The 19,444-nt window shown below is 43.2% G+C and overlaps 1 protein-coding gene across 4 annotated transcripts in view; it reads left to right on the forward strand.

Annotated features, from left to right (window-relative positions):
* MYLK (myosin light chain kinase) overlaps positions 1-19,444 on the forward strand; it is a 66,008-nt gene that overhangs the window by 28,279 nt on the left and 18,285 nt on the right. For all 4 annotated transcript variants that reach the window (XM_032946101.2, XM_032946098.2, XM_032946102.2 and 1 more), the window contains 18 exons: positions 3,592-3,799; positions 4,303-4,351; positions 4,522-4,681; positions 5,061-5,235; positions 6,496-6,547; positions 6,955-7,760; positions 8,064-8,270; positions 8,499-8,624; positions 8,740-8,892; positions 9,775-9,909; positions 10,584-10,781; positions 13,002-13,248; positions 15,754-15,834; positions 16,100-17,076; positions 17,233-17,349; positions 17,742-17,825; positions 18,361-18,411; positions 18,530-18,675. In XM_032946101.2, the coding sequence (XP_032801992.2) occupies positions 3,592-3,799; positions 4,303-4,351; positions 4,522-4,681; positions 5,061-5,235; positions 6,496-6,547; positions 6,955-7,760; positions 8,064-8,270; positions 8,499-8,624; positions 8,740-8,892; positions 9,775-9,909; positions 10,584-10,781; positions 13,002-13,248; positions 15,754-15,834; positions 16,100-17,076; positions 17,233-17,349; positions 17,742-17,825; positions 18,361-18,411; positions 18,530-18,675 (3,972 nt within the window). The remainder of the gene's footprint in view (positions 1-3,591; positions 3,800-4,302; positions 4,352-4,521; positions 4,682-5,060; positions 5,236-6,495; positions 6,548-6,954; positions 7,761-8,063; positions 8,271-8,498; positions 8,625-8,739; positions 8,893-9,774; positions 9,910-10,583; positions 10,782-13,001; positions 13,249-15,753; positions 15,835-16,099; positions 17,077-17,232; positions 17,350-17,741; positions 17,826-18,360; positions 18,412-18,529; positions 18,676-19,444) is intronic.

Consider the following 19,444-nt stretch of genomic DNA (forward strand, 5'->3'; position numbering starts at 1 on the left):
TAAGCCTGATAGTGCAGCCCCTGGATCCTGATATCGTTAAGTTATTCAGTCATTCCCTGTAATTAATTTATATTGGTTGTTATAATGACCATGCCATCGGCGTATCTGAGGTGATTAATACCCTCTCCTATTGAAGTGTATGCGTTACAATTTTAGTAAAACGTCTTACAGTGTTGGTGAGGATGTATCTCCTTGCCTGACTCCTCATCTGATTTGCATTTTGTTACTTTTTACACGCAATCTTAGTGTGGCAGCCATCCACAATTGAGCGATTGCCTTTCTGTTTAAACACAGAGGGAATAAGTCCGCTAATTGTGTTACATCTGGTCCCACTTTATAAACGATTACCACAGTTAATCATTCTATATAGTGCGGGAGCATTCCCTCTTCTGATCCTACAGAGGGCATTGGTTAATTTTCCAAAGTGTACCATCTGCAATTTCTTCTTCTTTGAAAAAAAAGATTGATTTGGTGCATATATGATTCTTTTGTAGACAGATCTGCAAGGAATTGACTACAGTACTAGCTTTACAATTATATCGCTATCATGGCCGATGGACAAGAATGGTGTCAGAATAGCAGCCAAAGAAGGAAACATATCCAGGAGAGAACATCCCCAATATGGAGATGATAGAGAGATACGATCAGTTCATGTGCAAGAGCGAGATGGATTGTGGTATTGCAGCGCTGCACCTAATGGCGTAGGTGCTTTCACCCAGCAGTAGCTAGAGCATGGCTCATGTTGATGAACGTTTAATGAAGTTTGTTAAGAATATCACTGCATTACAGTGCAGGCATTAACCACCACCACCACCAGAGCTGCCTCATACATATGGATGGGAAATACAAAACGTACATTGAATGAGACTATACAAACCTTGTATTAATGTAACAGCTGATGAAACACAAAATACCATAAAAAAATGAGAGCACTATATCTTCATAATTAAACGTATAACTGGAGGAAAAGCGTTGTCCAAATATTTTGAAGTTCACGGCTTGGTAGCAAGGGGGTGCTGTGTTGTCATGGGTGCGCTTCCATGTATTTGCTCGCTCTAATGACAGGATGTACTCTACTCGGTGGTAATTGCTCTCTACAATATGTGCGGGGGTTGTTTTCAAGAGTCGCGGACATACATTGGAAGCAAATGGCAGGAAAGTCTGCCATCAAGGGATCGAGTGAAAAAAAGAGTACAGTGCTGTAATGGTCGCCTTTTAAATTATGTTTGTAAAAATGAATTACAACTTATTTTGGTAGGCAATTGATGTCATTGTGTATTTCAAAGCTCACTATTGGGTTTTAAAGATTACACACCACCTATATATTACACATGTAGGTTGTATCTCAAAGTAAAATAGCACCATTTTATACGTGGAAAAGTAATTCCATGTGTTCTTGGAGTTGCAAGACAAAAGTCCCATTTGATGGAATGGTTTCATACATTAGAGTATTACGATCAATGCTGGCTGGATATTGGCGAAAGCAAGTTGAGTGATTTGCGTAAATATAAAAAAAATATATCCATGATTGTACGTGAACAATTTGAACATATTGTTGTTTGAAGGGTATCACAGGCTTGAATAAAGATACATGTCCAGCAGGTAATGCTTCACAGCAGTGGTTAGCTTCATTCTTATGTCAATGCGTTTATGCTCAGTGGCATGAACTTAGTTCCATATATGGTAAAAAAGGGGTTTATAATTAAATGTTGCATCACCATGGTTTGGATAAATACGATTATGTACTTGAGTCTATTGCATGAATATCTATTTTAATGGAATACTTGACACCTTAAAAAGTACATTCTGTGTTGCTGCTGTTTTCAGTGATTTAGAGTACAAAATATTCCCATGCCTTGCTTAATGGGAAACTGAAATACCGTATCAATCAGAGATATGGCCTTGCCAAGGCAGCAGCGTCTGCAGAGGTACAAAAAAAAACAGTCTGTGCAAGCAGCAAAGGTGAAGGAGATTCCAGTGTATGGTTTACAGTACACAGGAAGGGAGCTTCTTTCCTCCGTGCAATCTGAAAAAAAACATTCCCTAAAATGGTGTGGCACTGCGAGGCACTGGTGGCTAAAGCTCGCCTTTTCTGGCTATGACTTGGCACTGGCGTAAAAAAAATTCCGAGCCAGCTGAAATATGAAATGTTTGAAAGAGACTGGAAAGTTTTTCTACTTGCTTTAAAAGGACACAAATTCAATGCATTGACAAGAGTGCATGGTGACCTTATCTGTCTGCTCAACACCCCTGAGTTTAAATAACTGCAGGAAAACTGCGTCTTCTTTTTGTTCCTATATTAAAACCATTAGGCCATTAGCGCCCTGACTTTTTCTCAGTGTGACGCGGCTACACTGCTCAATGGCAGTTTGATTTTTTTTTTACCGTGAATTGCGTTGAAAATGACACAAAAGTGTACACCTTTCACATTCTTTGGAAAAAAATGAAATGGGCATAGAAAAAAGATACATATTTTCTAATCCAAAGTAGTGTGTGCATTATTGATATGATATCTAAACATAATTAATCTTGGGTTTATCAATGGTAATATTTGTTTCAATAACGTTCAGTGGATGGCAGAAATGCAGTGGGGCAGGGAGTGATGTGGCTACAAAATACGAAGGTCGACGTACATCAGCTATGCGCTGCACCAACAATGGCGGTGACCACATGAGTTGTCGCTAACAAACACGGTCCTCTTGTCATGAGGGTCAAATGTGAGATCCATCAAAGAGCATTATTGCTGCTGATATTATATAGCCTGTTTCCACCCCAGTCACGCATTGGGATCCAAGGATGGAATGCGCATTATAAATTTGAATAAATTATATCATGTGCAAATAAAAAGTTATTCATTAGATTGTATATTGTTACCGACCAATGCATCTTAAGAAGAAAGTGTCGTGCCAGCAGTGACATGGATCAGAAATGTGGAAACTTGCAAAGGCATTGGAACAAAGACTGAGAAGTACACAAAGAATCATGGCGAGAAGCATGCTAGATTGCATGCTAGATTGAAAATAATTTCTTTAGAACTCTTTTTTTATGTGTTTAGTTTGTTCTCCTTCCCGCACATCTCTGATTAGCATAGTTGGCAACGTACGGTGCGAAAGAAGTGCAACATACATACTTGGAATCGCACTGAGAAACTGAAAGAGGGACATGAATCAGGGAATAAGCACCAATTCTAGAATTCATATTGAGAGTGAAAAAAAAGAAATGGGTTTGGGCAAGGCACATCGCTAGATGGGATGAAGGCCGATGGACGAGACTGGTGATTGACTGGCTGCTGAAGGAAAGAACGTGTCGGAGATGGAGGGATGACATTAGTTCATATACAGGAGTGAGATGAATGGTGGCGTCGATAGATCCCGAGGGATGGCGTCAGCATGGGGAAGCCTTGATCCAGCAGCGGATAGACAATGGCTGATGATGATTTCATTAAAACTTACACATTTCTATTTGAACACCGCACTTTTGTTACGTAAAAATTATTATCGATTTTGTTTTTAAAAACTAGATGAAATGGAGGATAAGATCTTAAGCGCGTTCCTGTTACTGGGCATGTGTGGCGTGTCGCGCCCGTCCCAGGTGAGAGGAAACCCCGAGCCGCAGGTGCTGTGGTTCAAGAATGGGCAGCCGCTGGTAGCGGGGGAACACTTCCGCGTGGAGCGAAGCTCCAGGGGCGCCTTCAGCCTGGAGGTTGTGGGTCTCGGGGAGGACGACTCCGGCAAGTACCTGTGCGAAGCGAGGAACGAGGCCGGGACGAGGCAGATCACGGTGGAGCTCAAAGTGGAAGGTGACGATCGGCGTTTGACGCGACGTGACGAGAACACTGCGGCTTGTTCGGGTTTGTGTGTTCTGTGTGGTGACGTGGGGAGTGGGAACGCCACGGTTAGAGAGCCGCGCGACGAACCCGACAACCCGAGGTCGATTCCCGCTCACCGCCAACACCAGTGACGATTCTCTGAACCGGTCCTGGGCCTCTGCTCGGTCAACTCAGCCTCATATGAGTACCTGGTGCGGTGTGTAAACATCGCCACTTAGGAGAAAAAGGCGCCTGGGTGCCGTGTTCGTCATGCACCCCCTCGTGTTCCTTGCCAGCCTTCATTGGTGCTCACTAACAGCACTTGCCTCAACAGTCTGGTAAGGCTATACGGGGGATTTTTTTCTTTGTATAGGTTTGTGTGCGTGTGACGTGCATTTATTGAAATCCCCCCATTATCAAAGCGAAATTAACGATTAATCGATTCATCATCGACGCTGCATATCTACTTTTGGATGTTTTTCTTCTTCCTCCAGGTTGTGATGCAGAAAAGAAATCCCTCGTTGCCAGTGCCAAGTTATCCAGGTACACGTACCTGATGCGTGGCACCATTACAGCGAGTGGTAAAAAAGGAAACTGACCAAAACGCATATTTCTATGTTGCAAATATAATTTTTTTGAAAGTGAGAAATGTATGACACTTTTTCCCAGAGGTGTCTTTGTTAATGTACGTCTTTGTTCTGTCATTCTGACAGATTTCCAATTCCACCGGTGGAGAGCAGGCCAAGTATATGGGGAGAAAGCCCTCCGAAGTTTGTCAACAAGCCCTCAAGGGCTGTAGTGCGAGAGGGACAGGGTGGAAAATTCAACTGCAAAATCACTGGACGACCACAGCCCCAAGTCACCTGGAGAAAGGTGTGCGGTCGCCTTAAATGCACATTGCTTATCCCTTGTTTCTTAAAGAATGATTCAGTAGTCATTCTTTACAGCCCTTTGAAAATCAACTGCTGGATGAAGGTGTCCCCATACTATTCATTCATGGAGGTTCTTTTAAAAAAAACCTCACCACGGGTCTGCGTGATATTAGCCATGGCTTGGAATCAAACAGGTGGGCAGGTTCACAGGGCAACGTGCTAACCACTACTCCCCTGATCCCCCTCTCCCCTTATGCCTTGCTCATTTGATATGTCGAAATTATCCTTGCGAGGATTGTCATTGTGCACTTAGCATAGGGTAACTCCATTGCTTGCTCAAACATCAGCTCTAAAACTGGCATGTCTATGATTGTGCCTAGGGAGACACAGAGCTGCACAATGATGGGCATTTCAAGGTTTACGAGAAGTCAAGTTTACACTTTCTGGAGGTCTTGGATGTGAAAGAGGAAGACTCGGGTGTGTACACGTGCACCATCACAAACTCAGCTGGGAAAGCAAGTGCATCGGCTGAACTGATCATTCAAATTTCTAATGGTAAGGTTTTATCCAACAATAACTGCTGATTTATACTACTCTTTACATGTATGTTGCCGTATTTCCAGTGCATGCACGGTGTTTCAGATGAAGGCTGGTACAGAGTGGGCTGAGTGTTTTCCGTCATGTTTACAGGTTTTCTCAGGGTTCTCAAATCACTCATAAATGGTAATGGAAAAGCATCCCAATGCAGGATCCTATCGAAAAAGAATATTGAAACTCAGTGAGGCTTTCATGGGATTATAATTGTCATTAGTATGTTTTAAAATATTTTTCTACTTCGAAATTTAAAGTGTGTATAATTCGTCATGATCTATAAACTACTGAATGATGGCCTCTCCACATCATCCCTGTATCTCATCACCTCACTCTTGCACATTAGCTCTTATCACTCCATCTCTCATTACTGAGAGACAGAGAGATGCACACGTGGATTCGAGAACACACATAGGTTAATGGTCCTATTAAAAGTGTTATGAAATATAAGTAGGCTCATGTAGGACACGTTGCTCGAACAGATAATGGCCAATGGTCAATAATTATAATGGGGTGGCAGCCAAAGAATGAAAAACCTTCAAAATTATGTTCACTGAGAAGATGGAACAATGGAATTATCTGGTGTCCAGACCCTAGGTGGATCATTATATTGTGGGATTGTGAGAGATGGTGGCAGCTTTGGGAGGCCTTCATCCAGCACTCGATTGACCATGGCTGGTGATGATGATGCTAAATAATTTTGGCCTCACTTCTTTGATGTCCACAGTTATTAGTCTGGTCGATGAGCTTTCCTTGATTTCATATTACGAAAGGCAGTGGTTACTTTTTCACATTGAACATAGGGAGCATCATCCTTATGTGTTCCATTGTAATTTGTTTTTCTGGACATATGATTATTCTATTTTGTTCGCTGTAGATATTTGCATAGTTTTCCTTAACTAGATTAATAATTTTGTTTCAGGAATTTCTTATGGATCCATCTTCTTGTCTCAAGGCTACAACCCATTGTTACTTGCCCATCATCAACTTCATTTGTAATGTTTTCATGCTCACATTGCTTGTTAAGACATCAAAAAATGTTTGTGTTTTGTTCTCAATTTTAGTTTGTCTTTTATTTATAATGGTTTTGCAGAGTTATGTGAATTATTTATTTTGTTTGGCATTTTCATAATGTATAATATATGATATCACACGTAATTAAATGCATATTGTAATACTTCATTATAGTGTATTGTTTGTAAAGCAGCTTTATATTGTTTTCAGAGCCTCCATCTGTTTTGAAACCTCATTTGAATGTTCAAAAATCATCCACTGAGTAAGTGCTGATTCTTTTATGGATTGTATTACAAGTGGGTTGCATGTTCGAATTCTTATTTTTATGAAAGCTGGGAAACACTCAAAATATTGTAGAAATTATTTGGCAATCTCTGTGCTTATACGTGTCAAACATGATATAGAATGATTTACAATTGCTCTTTCATATTTTGTTTTGTAGTAGGTTGTGACATTTTTCACGTACATTAAGCGGAATACAGTTATATTCTTTGGATCTTTCGGTAAAGTCATGTAGATAGGTTCATAGAAAATATAAAAAATATATTTTAAAAACTCTGACGTTTAGATCGCAACACAAGCGTTCGTCATCAGGAAGAGTTGTTATACGCCAATACATGGCTACAAAAATGTTAAACACATGGTATATCTTGAATATATATTTTCTAGGTTAACTCTTCAGGTGACAAATAAGAAAGAAAGAAACACAGAAGAGGCAGAATCCAAGAAACAAACGATGAAAATTGTCACCCAAGAGGTGGCAGAGAGGAGAGAGGCAGCACCAATGGAAGCCAGCAAAAAGCCATCTGCTGCGATGGAAATGAAGATGACAAATGAGCAACTGTTAAGGAGTGCAGACAGAATTAAACCAGCGTCCAATGTGTTGCAGAAAACTGAGTTACCCGCACAGCCAGCTGAGAGGAAATCAGCCTTCCAGAAAATACAGATAAAGTCTCTGGCTGTGAAAGAGACAGAGACAAGAGCATCAATACCGGATGTGGTGAGGAGGAAAGAGAGCGGTGGAAATGAAGGTGTTGCTGCTGATCTGCCACAGGTCAACCCGGCAGGGCTATCAGGAGTAGATGTGAAGTCAACAGTGTCAAAGGAAATGGGTAGAGACGCAGTGGTGGCAGTAGCGACAGAGACAACGGAACCACCGCCTAAGGGGCTTGTTGAGAGAAACGAAGCAGCATCTAAGAAGTTGCCAAAACTTACGATGACACAGAAGGACGCTGAGAGAAAAGTGGCCGTGCATAAAGAAGTTGAACAGAAGCCACTTGAGAGAAAGAGGGTGGAGTCCCAATATGTCGCCCCAAAAGATGTGGCAAACATAAACGCCCCGGCAGAGATGAAGATGACAGGAATGGCGTTGAGGGAAGAGTCTAAGAAAGAAAACAGCATGAGCCCGGTGTTCACTCATCCTCCACAGTCGCGCGAGGTCACACAGGGTCATGAAGTCGCATTCAGCTGCAGAGGCGAGCCACATTTGCTTACCCTTCTCGCACATGGCATGTTTACTTTATTGCAGTAGCGTGCAAGCTTTATTTGTTTTGATAAATACCGTAATTGTGTTTTCTTTGGATATCGCTTTTCTTATTATCTGTGCAATAATTAGCCAATAGTTGAATTCATGTTTTAGAAGAGCCGAATGGCTCACAGGGCTATACCAAATAAATTGAACTATGAACTATGAGAAACACTTCCACTTTTAGGGAAGTGTGGTCAGTCCACTTTTAAAAGTGCATCGTTGAAGCTGTGTATTCTCTAACCCCATGCAGTGTCAGGAATCCCAAAGCCAGCTGTAGAGTGGTCAAAGGATGGCGTCGTAATAAAAACAAGCGAGAGGTGGGCGGTCGAGGAGAACCAAGGTGGCCATCAGTTGATCATCTTCGATGTGCAGAAATACGATGGAGGCGCCTTTGCCTGCGCAGCTAAAAACAGTGACGGGAAGGCAACAACGGCCACCTTCACACTCATTGTCAAAGGTGAGACGCACACACGTGCATTTCTTAAGTAATAATACAAATATTTCTAAATCCATCTTTCAAAGTCAATAAATTATCAGTGAATCTGTTGTCATGTAAAAAATACAGATCGGGTTTCAGGAAAGGCTTCGTCGTTAATGCATTTAGTGGTTGTTTTTTTGACTGTATTTTATACAGACAGGTTTACGATTACTTAAAACCGTGACTCTTCGTTGGCTGGTGTGACAGACGCAGACCAGGCGCCCGGTTTCTCCGCCCCGTTGGTGGCATGTACTGTTGAAGAGCAACAGGAATTCACTCTGGAGTGCCACTTGTTGGGGAAGCCAGAACCTTCGGTGACTTGGTTAAAAGATGGTCAGACCTTACTGCAGATCCAAACAACACATTAAATTGCTCCTTTCATCAAAAGCAATTCACATTCACCGTATGAACATAACAGGGGTTGTTGTTGCTTTTGCCATTGTTGCAGACAAGCCTGTCAACAGTGCAGTAATGTCTTGCCGTGATGGATACTGCACTCTTTATGTCGGAGCTGCTGGCCTGGACGACGGGGGAGTGTATACGTGTAAAGCTGAGAACCACCTTGGAAAGGCCTATTGTAGTGCCACAGTGACAGTCCGAGGTAATGAACCCGACATATTCAAATGCATACGCAGCTTGTACTGATCCACGTGATTCAATCGACTTCCATTAGGCGTCTAGTCTTGTAGATGATTGTTGTTAATAGGATTGTGCTTTGTGAGGCTAAAAAAATACATGCATCCAGTTGGTTGCATTCTGGGCTGGGATTAACCATAAATGGAAGCTGATTAGTACAGTAACCGGCGTATCGAGGCCAAGACACAAGCTGCAAACAGCACTGACTTTGGCAGGTTGAATAGATTTAGCCATTAAAGGATGTGAGTTTTCCACGTCACGAGGTTGTTTTTTTCGTAAACAAAAATAGCCCTGGTGTAAATGTTTGGGAAAGAACAGCTCTCGTTAATGGCCTGCAGTTTTGTGGTCCACGTGAGTGACAATGAGGAAAAATCCACTCGTTTGCCATGCCTGCAACGGAAAGGTAAGACAGTTGACCATTAATTTGATGCTTGGCATAACCCATACGTTTGTACTCGCCAAAATGTAACAGTGCCCAAATATGCATTTTGGGCAATAAAGTTTGAGTTTGTATCAAATGTGAATGAAAGGACATTAGCTGTTATGCTACTTTTGGAAAATGAATATTTTACACGGAAAATGTTACAATTAATATTTGTGGATGCGTATAATAACGTTAAGTATAAACTGGAATAGATTGCGTTGGCAATAGCCTTTAACAGACTGTTGGGACAAGTGCTGTTTGCGAGCACCTATGAAGACTGGTACACGAGGGGGGTGGGTGGCCAGCACCACGCCCGACTGCCTTTGTCTCCCTAGTGGCGATGTTTACACACCCCTGCCAACCCACCACGCATCTACACACGCAAACAAATCCATTTGTTTAATGTCCACGGTGCCCTTGTAGAGCCACGGAGGAGGACGAGCCGCAGGAACGAGGAAAAGCCGGCGGTCAAGCAGTCGCCTCCCGTGTTTGTGAAGGGACTTTGTGACCTGCAGGTGATGGACGGCAGCGAGGTCCATCTCACTGTCAAAGTTGCAGGTACAATTCCAATGCCTCGTTCACCACGACACAAACAACAACAAAGACAACGATTCCCTCCCCCCTCGTATAGCCTGGACAGACTGTTGGGACAATTGCTGTTCGAGGTCGCCTTTATCTCCCTGGTGGCGATGTTTATACACCGCACCAGGTACTCATTTGAGGCTGAGTCGACCTCGAGAAGGCCCAGGACTGGTTCAAATATTCGCTACTGATGTTGGCCGTGAGCGTCAATTGAAGTCGGGTCACTGGGTTCATAGCGGAGCGCGGTTATCGCTGCACTACCGCTCCCCCAGTTCACCACAACACACGCTCAACGTGCACAGAAGTAAAACATAGACATTGTACAATTCTTTTAAATGCACATCCTACCATGTAATCCTCCTTTATGCAAGTGCGGTCTTCCAGGATAGTCTGGGTTTCTGGCACACATTCTCTCAAACCTTCACCAACGCTCTCCTGCAGACATCTTCAGGGGTTGCGGATGCCCGCTGGAGTGCATATTGATGGAGTTGAAGATGCCCTCAGTGACTTGTGACGGACCTTTGAGAGACGTTATGCTCAACACACGGCCCAACGGGTGTGCTGCGAAAAAACCGACGTGCTAATAATTCCATGCTGGATGTCCTGACACGAGGAGGTTTCATTATGTATTTTCGTACGTGTCATTTCAGCAATTCCTCCAGCAGAAATAGTTTGGCTGCATAATGGAAATGAAATCAAGGAGTCGGAGGACTTTGTGTTGGAAAGCAAGGATGACGAACACACCCTGCACATTCAGGAGGTCTTTCCAGAGGACACAGGCTGCTACACGTGTGAAGCCTGGAACGAGGCTGGGCAGGCTCAAAGCCAGGCCCTGCTCACCGTGCAGGGTATGAATCCGAGCACCCATCAAGCACATATTACCTTCCAGTAAGAAATCATCCAGATGGGTCAGACGTGGGGAAACCTGCAAGCCATTCAAATTAGTTGTAAAATGTATATCACCAAAATGTAAGTGTGAATGATGAACTTCCTGTGAACTGTAAGGGGTAATGTGGATCTCAACCATTTCACTTATTCGTGCAGGATAGTATCACTATCATGTTTTTAGTTATAGCTCAGCTGGTCATGAGTCCTCGCTCTCCCTTTGCCAACCCACACTGACCAGCGTGATGAAGTATGGTCAAACGACCCTTTTGAGGAACATGGCATGGGGAGGCCTGCATCCAGCAGCAGTTTGGCAAAGAGCTATTATTAATAGTGCAGCTTTCACCAAAATGTGATCATGCTGATAAGGTTGCTGCTGTCGGAAGGAAGGCATTAATCATCGATATTTAAATTACTTTTGGAGATTGTTAATGATTCCATTTTTTATCAGAGCCATGAGGTTGCTACGAACTCTGAACACAACGTTTTAAATCAACAAATATTTAGCTATGACACGAATATGCCAGGCTGTACGTTTGGGTAAAGCGCAGTGATGCACGTCTGATTTTTTTATGGTTCATCCGGGCCCTACAAAAACGACAACAACAACAACAACGCAAAAGCAACACTTACTTGGTGAGAAATACGATGGCTGTTCATTGTAATAAATGGTCATGTACAGCCCTCTGTCAATCCACTGTCGGATGAAGGCCTCCATACACCTCGTCTTCCTTCACCACCTTGGTGAAGGGGAATGCCCAGGACCAGTTTAGATATCACTCAGCAAGTGATGTGAGCTGTTTTCAGGAATTGAAGTCGAATCTTTGGGTTTGTATGGCTGCCCGGGAGCCACTGCGCATGCGTTCACACTCACAATAAAAGACACCACTCACAACAACAACAAAAACAGCTGAAATGTCTACTTTGTTATTTTATTATGTACACACACACAAACACGAGGCAAACTAAACGAGTTGAGAGTTATATACAAATTTAAAAAAAGACCTCGTGCTAAATTCAACTCAGACTACGGTAACACGATATGAAGAAATAACTGTGGCTAATAGAAAATTAATGGAAGCCAGTGCATAATTTAGGCACTTTATTCTCAAAATGTCAAAATTGCCACTGACGCTGTAGTTACGCAATTTAATAACCAGTGAATAAGACCAAATCACTTTCGGATACACCCAAACTTGGCAGCGCTGTGAAGCTAAGCAGGTTTGTGCTGTGAGATGGTTCAGCGATGGCAGCCTGGAGTGTAACTCTCTCATATGGTGATAGTTGCATATATTGAAGCATTATTCCCTCGTGTTTATGGGTCTTCTGTGAGTACTTTGGTGTCCTTCCACTTGCGAAATACTCATTCGTGACATTGGCCAAACATTCCAATTATTCCAGGACCCTTTTAAAGATTCTCAAGTTTCAGCAAGGCTTTACTTGGTGTATGATTTGCATTACGACGGTAACTTTGTGTGGGTGAAGATAATTTGGACAAGATGCAGGTTTGCAATTGCGTGCTCATGCCCCCAACTGGTGGAAGGACCTCCTCTAGCAGGAGATCCAATTTAAAACTGACAACCTCTAAATTGTACCAGTGTGCTAACCATTACACTACAGCAGCTTTCAGTGTTTACATATATGTGTATGGGACTAGTCGCTAAAGCAAATAGTGCCTCTTTCTTTAAAACTACTATAACATCAATGCACAGAATCCAGAATATTTATAATGTGTATGTATATCTTTTCAATATTCTATTTGTATCGTATTAACATTTACACGCCATTCATGTATTTGCTTGTGTTCTATGCGCAGCAGTTTAGAATGTTCCTGTGGAATGCATATACTGCAATACTTGGCTCGTGGTATTTTCAACACGTGTATAACGGCGCAGTTAACATCGATATTGGTTTAAAGGAAGACGGCCACATACATTGTATAAATGTCACATTCTTTGGTGCCAACAACTGGAAAATGATATTCAGCAGTGTTATGAATAGGGTCCCGTACCGTTAATCCAATTAAGGTCACGATCCCCACAAAACATAAAAAATAAATACGCTTTGGTCCTGTTTATAACATCTCACTAATCTGATCTAACCTGCCTTTGACCCCCATGCATCACCGGCTGTCGTGAACCCTCCGCCGCCCGCCGCTGCTGTTGCTGCTGCACTGTTTACAGAGCCCCAGGATGGCGTGCAGCCCTGGTTCATCAGCAAGCCCCGGCCGGCCGAGGCGGCGCCGGGGCAGAGCGCTCTGCTGTCGTGCGCCGTCGCCGGCGATCCTTTCCCCTCCGTCTCCTGGCACAGGGACGGGCGACTGTTGTCGACGGGAGGCGACACCGTTCTGCAGCGGCATGGCGACGTCTTCTCCGTGGTCATGCACAACGTGTCCCCCGAGCACACGGGACTCTACGAAGTCAGGATCCAGTACGAGTCCCTCTCCCTCGTGTGTGACCCCGCTCCACGAGGCGCCGTTTGTAAACGCGCACCTCCGATTAGCACGGTTGGCGACGTACGGTGCGGTTTTTCTTTCGTCTCTGACGGACTTAGGTCAAAATTGATCTCAATTGTGTCCGCTCACGTGTTGCCACAAAAGTTAATTAATTTATGAACTCGAAGGGCAAATCCTCAAAATCTAAGATAGTGATGTGCCTCCACATTTCTTTGCCGTCTTGCAAATACTTATACAAAATCTGTCTTTTGCGCATAATGCTCCTCATACACTTTTACCAAATTATCCAAAATGCACCTGATCCAGTCAGACCTCGGAGGCTAATCGGTGCCTTGCCTGGACAGTGATTTGATGGGAAACCATCAATCGTAACAACAGGTGTAGTAGGTATTGTGAACAACATGGGGCAGTCCAGCAAAACCCATTTATTGTGTGATCCCTCCACATGTTAATCAACCCGCACTGACCAACGTGGTGAAATATGGTCAAATAACCCTCACCGCCTGTTTAGCATGTGGAGGCCCTTATCCAACTGAATTGACAAACGGGCTGTGCATGCTCCTCCTACATGGATTGACATTGTCGCAGTATTACAGCGAGAAATAATAATGCGCATGTCAGCTTTCAGCTCTGGTCTAATGTTTACACATGGGATTTGTCTTTCATTCGGACTGATGTATTTATGAACACTTGATATTGCCACTGTCAAATTCATTTAATATTCAGTGATTGTTTAATTTTAAATTAATCTTACAGTGTCTTACGTCTTGCCATTATGTGTTATTTTATAGTTATTTCGTTTTAATCATTGTTGCTGTCATTTTATCAGTTGTGTTTGTACAGGTACAGGTCTTTTAAAAAAAAAGATACGTTCGGCTTGTTAGTTAAGGATGATAGCAATATTATTACTTTACAATTAAAAAAGTGAGTCAAGTAAAAATCAAATGGGCTCCATGCTCATGGGCCATGCTGAGCTCCTTCAGACTTTAGAGACAATGGCCAGTGGTGCAATTTACAAGTTGCAATGATGAAGCAGATTCAAAATACTAAATATATTCCATTGGCTTGCAACTCTTTTTGTAGTGGGAAACTATACTAAGGAAGATTGAACAGCACATGCATGTGCTTTTACACATTTTCCAAATGTAAAGAAATACAAATAATAATGTTGAGCATTTTGGCAATGTGCCGTGTTGGAACGTGGAGGTTGTTTGACCATACTTCACCAACTTCTGCCACTGATGTTCGCCGTGACCAGGAATCAAAATCAGGTCGCTGGGTTCATACCGCAGTGTGGTAACAACTGCACCACTCTTCCACCCCTCATCTAATTTATGCAGTGATTAATGGTCAAGGAGAGGTTTTGTATTATTATTCGTTCCCGTTTGGGGACATCAACTGATCAGGCTGCTCAGTGAGAAGCGATATTTTATTGTTCTCTGCTAATGGACATTGTAATACATTTCTGAAAGGTAAAACAATTCCTGAAATGTACATGAGCTGCTATACCTGTGGACTCTTTTTGATCAGTTTGACATTTCTTTACATAAGTGGTGCTCTTCTCGCAACACAAAAATAAATCTTGCTGCAACGATGAAACATGTGTTTATTAATAGCATAATTGATCGTTTTAGTATTCTACTTGGGAATTCTGAGTTTGGACTCATTAATTTACAAGGTCAATTTAGAGCAATCAGCTGCAATAAATGGCAACTGTACACTGCCTCCTACACCCTATGAAATATTTCAAGAATTTGGCCACCTATGGACGGAGTTTGTAAAAATATCATCAGATTTGGAAAACATGCAGGGATTGCCATAAAAATCGGCGTTTAGTGCGTGAGCATACTGTTGGTGGCCCAAGGCGACCAATTCACTAGTGAGATTAAATTACCTGCAATGTCTTCGCCCGTAATGCCCCAATTAAAGTTATTATCTGTCCTGTTTTTATGGAAAATATTTGAAACAAAAACAGTGCCCTTCCGAGCTTTATTTAGCTACGGGACAAATACACCACCACCAGTTTTCCCCTCTATACTTGATGGAAAGATAAACTCTGGACATTCTCTAGCGCTGAAAACGAAGCCCCTGAGGGTAACTGTAAAGTTGGTTCTACATATAATCACATGTAGCTCAGGGTCCTGGGGCGGTGCAACTCTCCCCTGCCGATGACGCAGGTTTGGGCAGAGAGAATGCGAGAGCGGGGCACTTTCCTCTTTCCCACAGTTTTGTGGAGGGCACACAAGCCAACTGGGAGATCGCTTCATGGATCACTATCCATTGAGAGCTAATAAGCTGTCAAGACTTATTTTGAGATTGTCATTCTGAGTTAGTTCCACTTTCCGCTAAATTGCTGAAACCTGCATACAGTTAAAACCTGTGTTTGTACATGCTGGGGTAGGTCATTTTATTTTGAAATAAATGTAGAGTTGAATGATAAATTGCGATATTAATTTACATGTGTTTTTTGCTCTTCACAGAAACACTGTTGGCTCGTCAAACTGCACAGTATCTCTGGTGGTAAAGGAGGGTGGAGGCCGTGGCTCCGTACACCAAAGGTGGTAAGTGTGATATCAATTAAAAGTAATGCTTGATGCTGACAAAAATTCAAACACACTTGAGACGTTGGCTTTCATGCGGCATGGTTACATTTCAAAAAGGGCTCTTAGCAGTCACCGGTAACCGATGCAAATTCAAGTTCGCTGCCTCTTTCCCAGTGTCTGGCTTTATTCATTTAAACAAACGTCACTTGGGAGCGCAGCCAGCTGGCTCCAGTTCACAGGCCAGCAATTCAACTGTGTGATCAAAACTCTTTTTGCCTTGTAGGGGAAGAGACTCGGAGAGCCTTTGCTCCAGCACAAACGTTAGGCAGAGCTGCAGCCCGAGTGGAGAAAACCCTGAACAGCAGTGGGAATGCAAGGGATCCGAGCCCGATCAGACAGACTTCCGAGGTGTTCTGCGCCGTAAGGTCCAAACAAAAGAGCGCTTGGAGGAGGTACAGAAACAGCAGGAGGCGGAGCAGAAAGACTTCCGTAGCGTCCTCAGTGGTGCGGCCAAGAAATCGTGCTCTACCAAGCACTCATCCGAAGAAGAGAGTCAACAAAGAGAGGCTGAGCAGCTGGACTTCCGTGGAAACCTTTCGCGACGAGTAAAGACAAAATCCCTGTGTGAAGAAGAGATAAAGGAACGCGAGGCTGAACAAGTGGATTTCCGAGCAACATTGGCCTGCAAGAAAGCCCCATCACGTAAGCCACCACCTCCGGCGCCAAAACCCAAACAACCAAGTTTTCGCCGGATACACCTACAGGATTGCGGTGATCCACCCGAGCAAGAGCCAGAGCAGTGTTCGTCGGAGACGTCTCACCCTGGTTGCTTCTCTGGCTGTGGGAGCAGCAGCCTCTGCTCCGAATCGGATCCACAGCACTGCCCCACGGAGTGCGACACGCAGGACGGCCCCCGCTGCCAGAGTCGCCCGGCCTCGGCTCGCTGCTTGACGGAGTCTGCAGGCGGCGGAGGAGGAGGGATGGCATCTTCTAAGGGCTGTACGAAGGGTTCCAACGGGTGCTGCGAGACCGTGTCCCCCGGTGGGATCTCCCGGGGGGGTGGCGGCGGCAGTGGCGGCAGTGGCGGCGACGAGCAGGCGCTGCCCGTGTTCACGGAGCCGCTGCGTGTCACGCGGGTGCTGGACGGCGAGCGCCTCCAGCTGCAGTGCCGCGTGTCGGGGCGGCCTCCCCTCACCGACACGTGGAGCGTCGATGGAAAAGTCCTGAAACCCTCCAAGTACATCATGATCACTCAGAAAGGTACGGCTCGCCATACGCCTTGCTGTGCGTTTGTCTCCCGAAGCCTTGCTGTGTGTTCTGGATGTTCACAAAGTGTATGTGCTTATTTGTAATTACGAGGCTCGTGAATGCCAATGCCACATGTTAAACAACAATTGTACGGGTTTGTTTTTGTAGGTGACCTTTGCCTTTTGACGATTGACGAGGTTCTTCCTGAGGATGAGGGAAAGTACACATGCTCAGTCGAAAACCGAGCTGGAAAAGCACAGACATCGGCCATGGTCTACATAGATGGTAAAACTGTAACTATTCATGATCGTTGTTCAACCAGAGGCCACTCGGGGATGTAATTACTTGTTCTACTGAATATGGAATGGACAAACGAAGATATATATACACTCTGGTCGATGTCCACTTGAGAAAGTGATTTGTTGAATCATGTCTGTGGCTCCTATTTTAGATATAACTTACCTTTTAAGTGATGTCCAAAGTATGAGTGATTTTTGTTATTTACATTTTTAAAATATATTTAATGTATACGTACATGGAAGTTGTCATTTATTTCAAATGGTTTTCATATCCAGTTAAATGCAAAATGTTTCCTTTGTATATTAATTTATTTCATAAAATTAGCTAAAGTGTTTCCCTCAAATAATTATATAATGTTTCTTTATTTCCTTGTACAGATCCAGCATCTTTAGTCAAGCCAAAAATATCAAAACTAAAAACCAACGAACCCAAAAGTCAAGTCAGTGCAGTCGAAAATGATGGTAAGTGAAATCGTTGCATCACTCATTTGAATAAATATAGACATATTTTACATTATTCCTTTTGTAACTTAATTCATAATTTTACATTGCAAATGCTTTATCGGTTTCCCATTTCTCTGGAGTTTTTTGTCGAATGGAGAGCCACAACATTAAACTGTTTATAAAGGCAGACTGCAATTTGCGGTGATGAAAGGCAGGCATGTTATTTAATTGCTGACAGATAAATTACCCCACAGAGCCCTCCACTTCCGAGGTGTTTGTGCAGCTCCTTCTGAGCCGTCAGGACATACCACGCGATCCTGGTAGTTAGCGGCAGAGGTTTGCGGAAGCAGGACCACCAAGCTGGCCACAAACATTAGTATTGTGTCACATTGTTATTGTTGTGCAAAGGCACTTTCACAGGCCCCTCTATGCACAAGAGCGTCGATTAAATTGTGTATCTGGATTGATTTGTTTTAGATTTCAGTTTAAAACTAAAACATGAATCTACAATGTTCCAAGCTTACATTGCAATGTTTTCTTTAATGTTCATCAGGACCAGTCATTCCAAAAAAGAAACCCACTCCAAAGATTTCTGCTAAACCAGGTATTGTATATATGTTCTATTTATTCGAAGAGACAGCAAGCCTTATTCATGCATACTCTAAATTATGAATCATACAAGGCTGTTATGTGCATGTGTAATGCTGTTTCAATCTGTGTAGATGCAACGCACTCTACAGCGTGTGCACCCCAGATCACACGCTTCCCTGAGGATATGAAGGTTCGAGCTGGCGAAATGGTGGATTTAATGTGCTCCTTTGAAGGCACGCCGCCCATCAAGGCTTCTTGGCTGAGGTTCAAAAAGGAGGTGAGGTCTTCAACGGATGTTAAAACTCCGTAAAATAATAAGTGGTGGATGTATACTCTGTACCCGGCCAGAATACTGCACCTGGCCAGATATTGCCGTGGCTGAACACTTTACTCATGGTCCTCTGTTTGTGAGCACCACAGCCTTGTGGCCATAAAATGAGTACTACTTTGTGGGAAATCAACAATGGTTGCCCTATATTCTTGGTTCTTTCGGTAAAGTCACGTAGAAGGGAAACAATAAAATAATAAAAATATAAAACAAGAAAATGTTCTTGCAGCGGTTTTCACACCTGATGATGATTGCATTGTGTTGCAGTCGAAACGTCGTGAGAATTTTATTGTTTTATATTTTTATTATTTTATTGTTTCCCTTCTACGTGACTTTACCGAAAGAACCAAGAATATGAATCCCTGCAATCAGGAAATCTTTAAATCAAAAATGGTTGCCCTCTCAATTAAACAGCCCCTTACCATAGGAATGTGAATTTTTCCACAAGTGACTGCACCACCAAGTAATCTGAATACTTCTCCATCCTTCTCTGAGCATTTGAAATGTTTATTCAACATGATTAACATTTCGCCAAACCTCCTATGACCAACGTGGTGAAGTATGATCGGTCAAACCCATGTGCTCGCGGGGAAGCCCTCATCCTTTGGTGGATTTCATATTTTTTTTAAATTAAACTTTTATTGCTTTACAGCCACTCGTAGAAGTGTGACCCTCTCCGTACGTAGCCTTTTAAAAAAAAAAAAGGAAAACCTTCCGC

Source organism: Petromyzon marinus, chromosome 4 (assembly GCF_048934315.1).
Source record: "Petromyzon marinus isolate PM22_M1 ecotype Great Lakes invasive population chromosome 4, UKy_Petmar_22M1.pri1.0, whole genome shotgun sequence".
Taxonomy (NCBI): domain Eukaryota; kingdom Metazoa; phylum Chordata; class Hyperoartia; order Petromyzontiformes; family Petromyzontidae; genus Petromyzon; species Petromyzon marinus.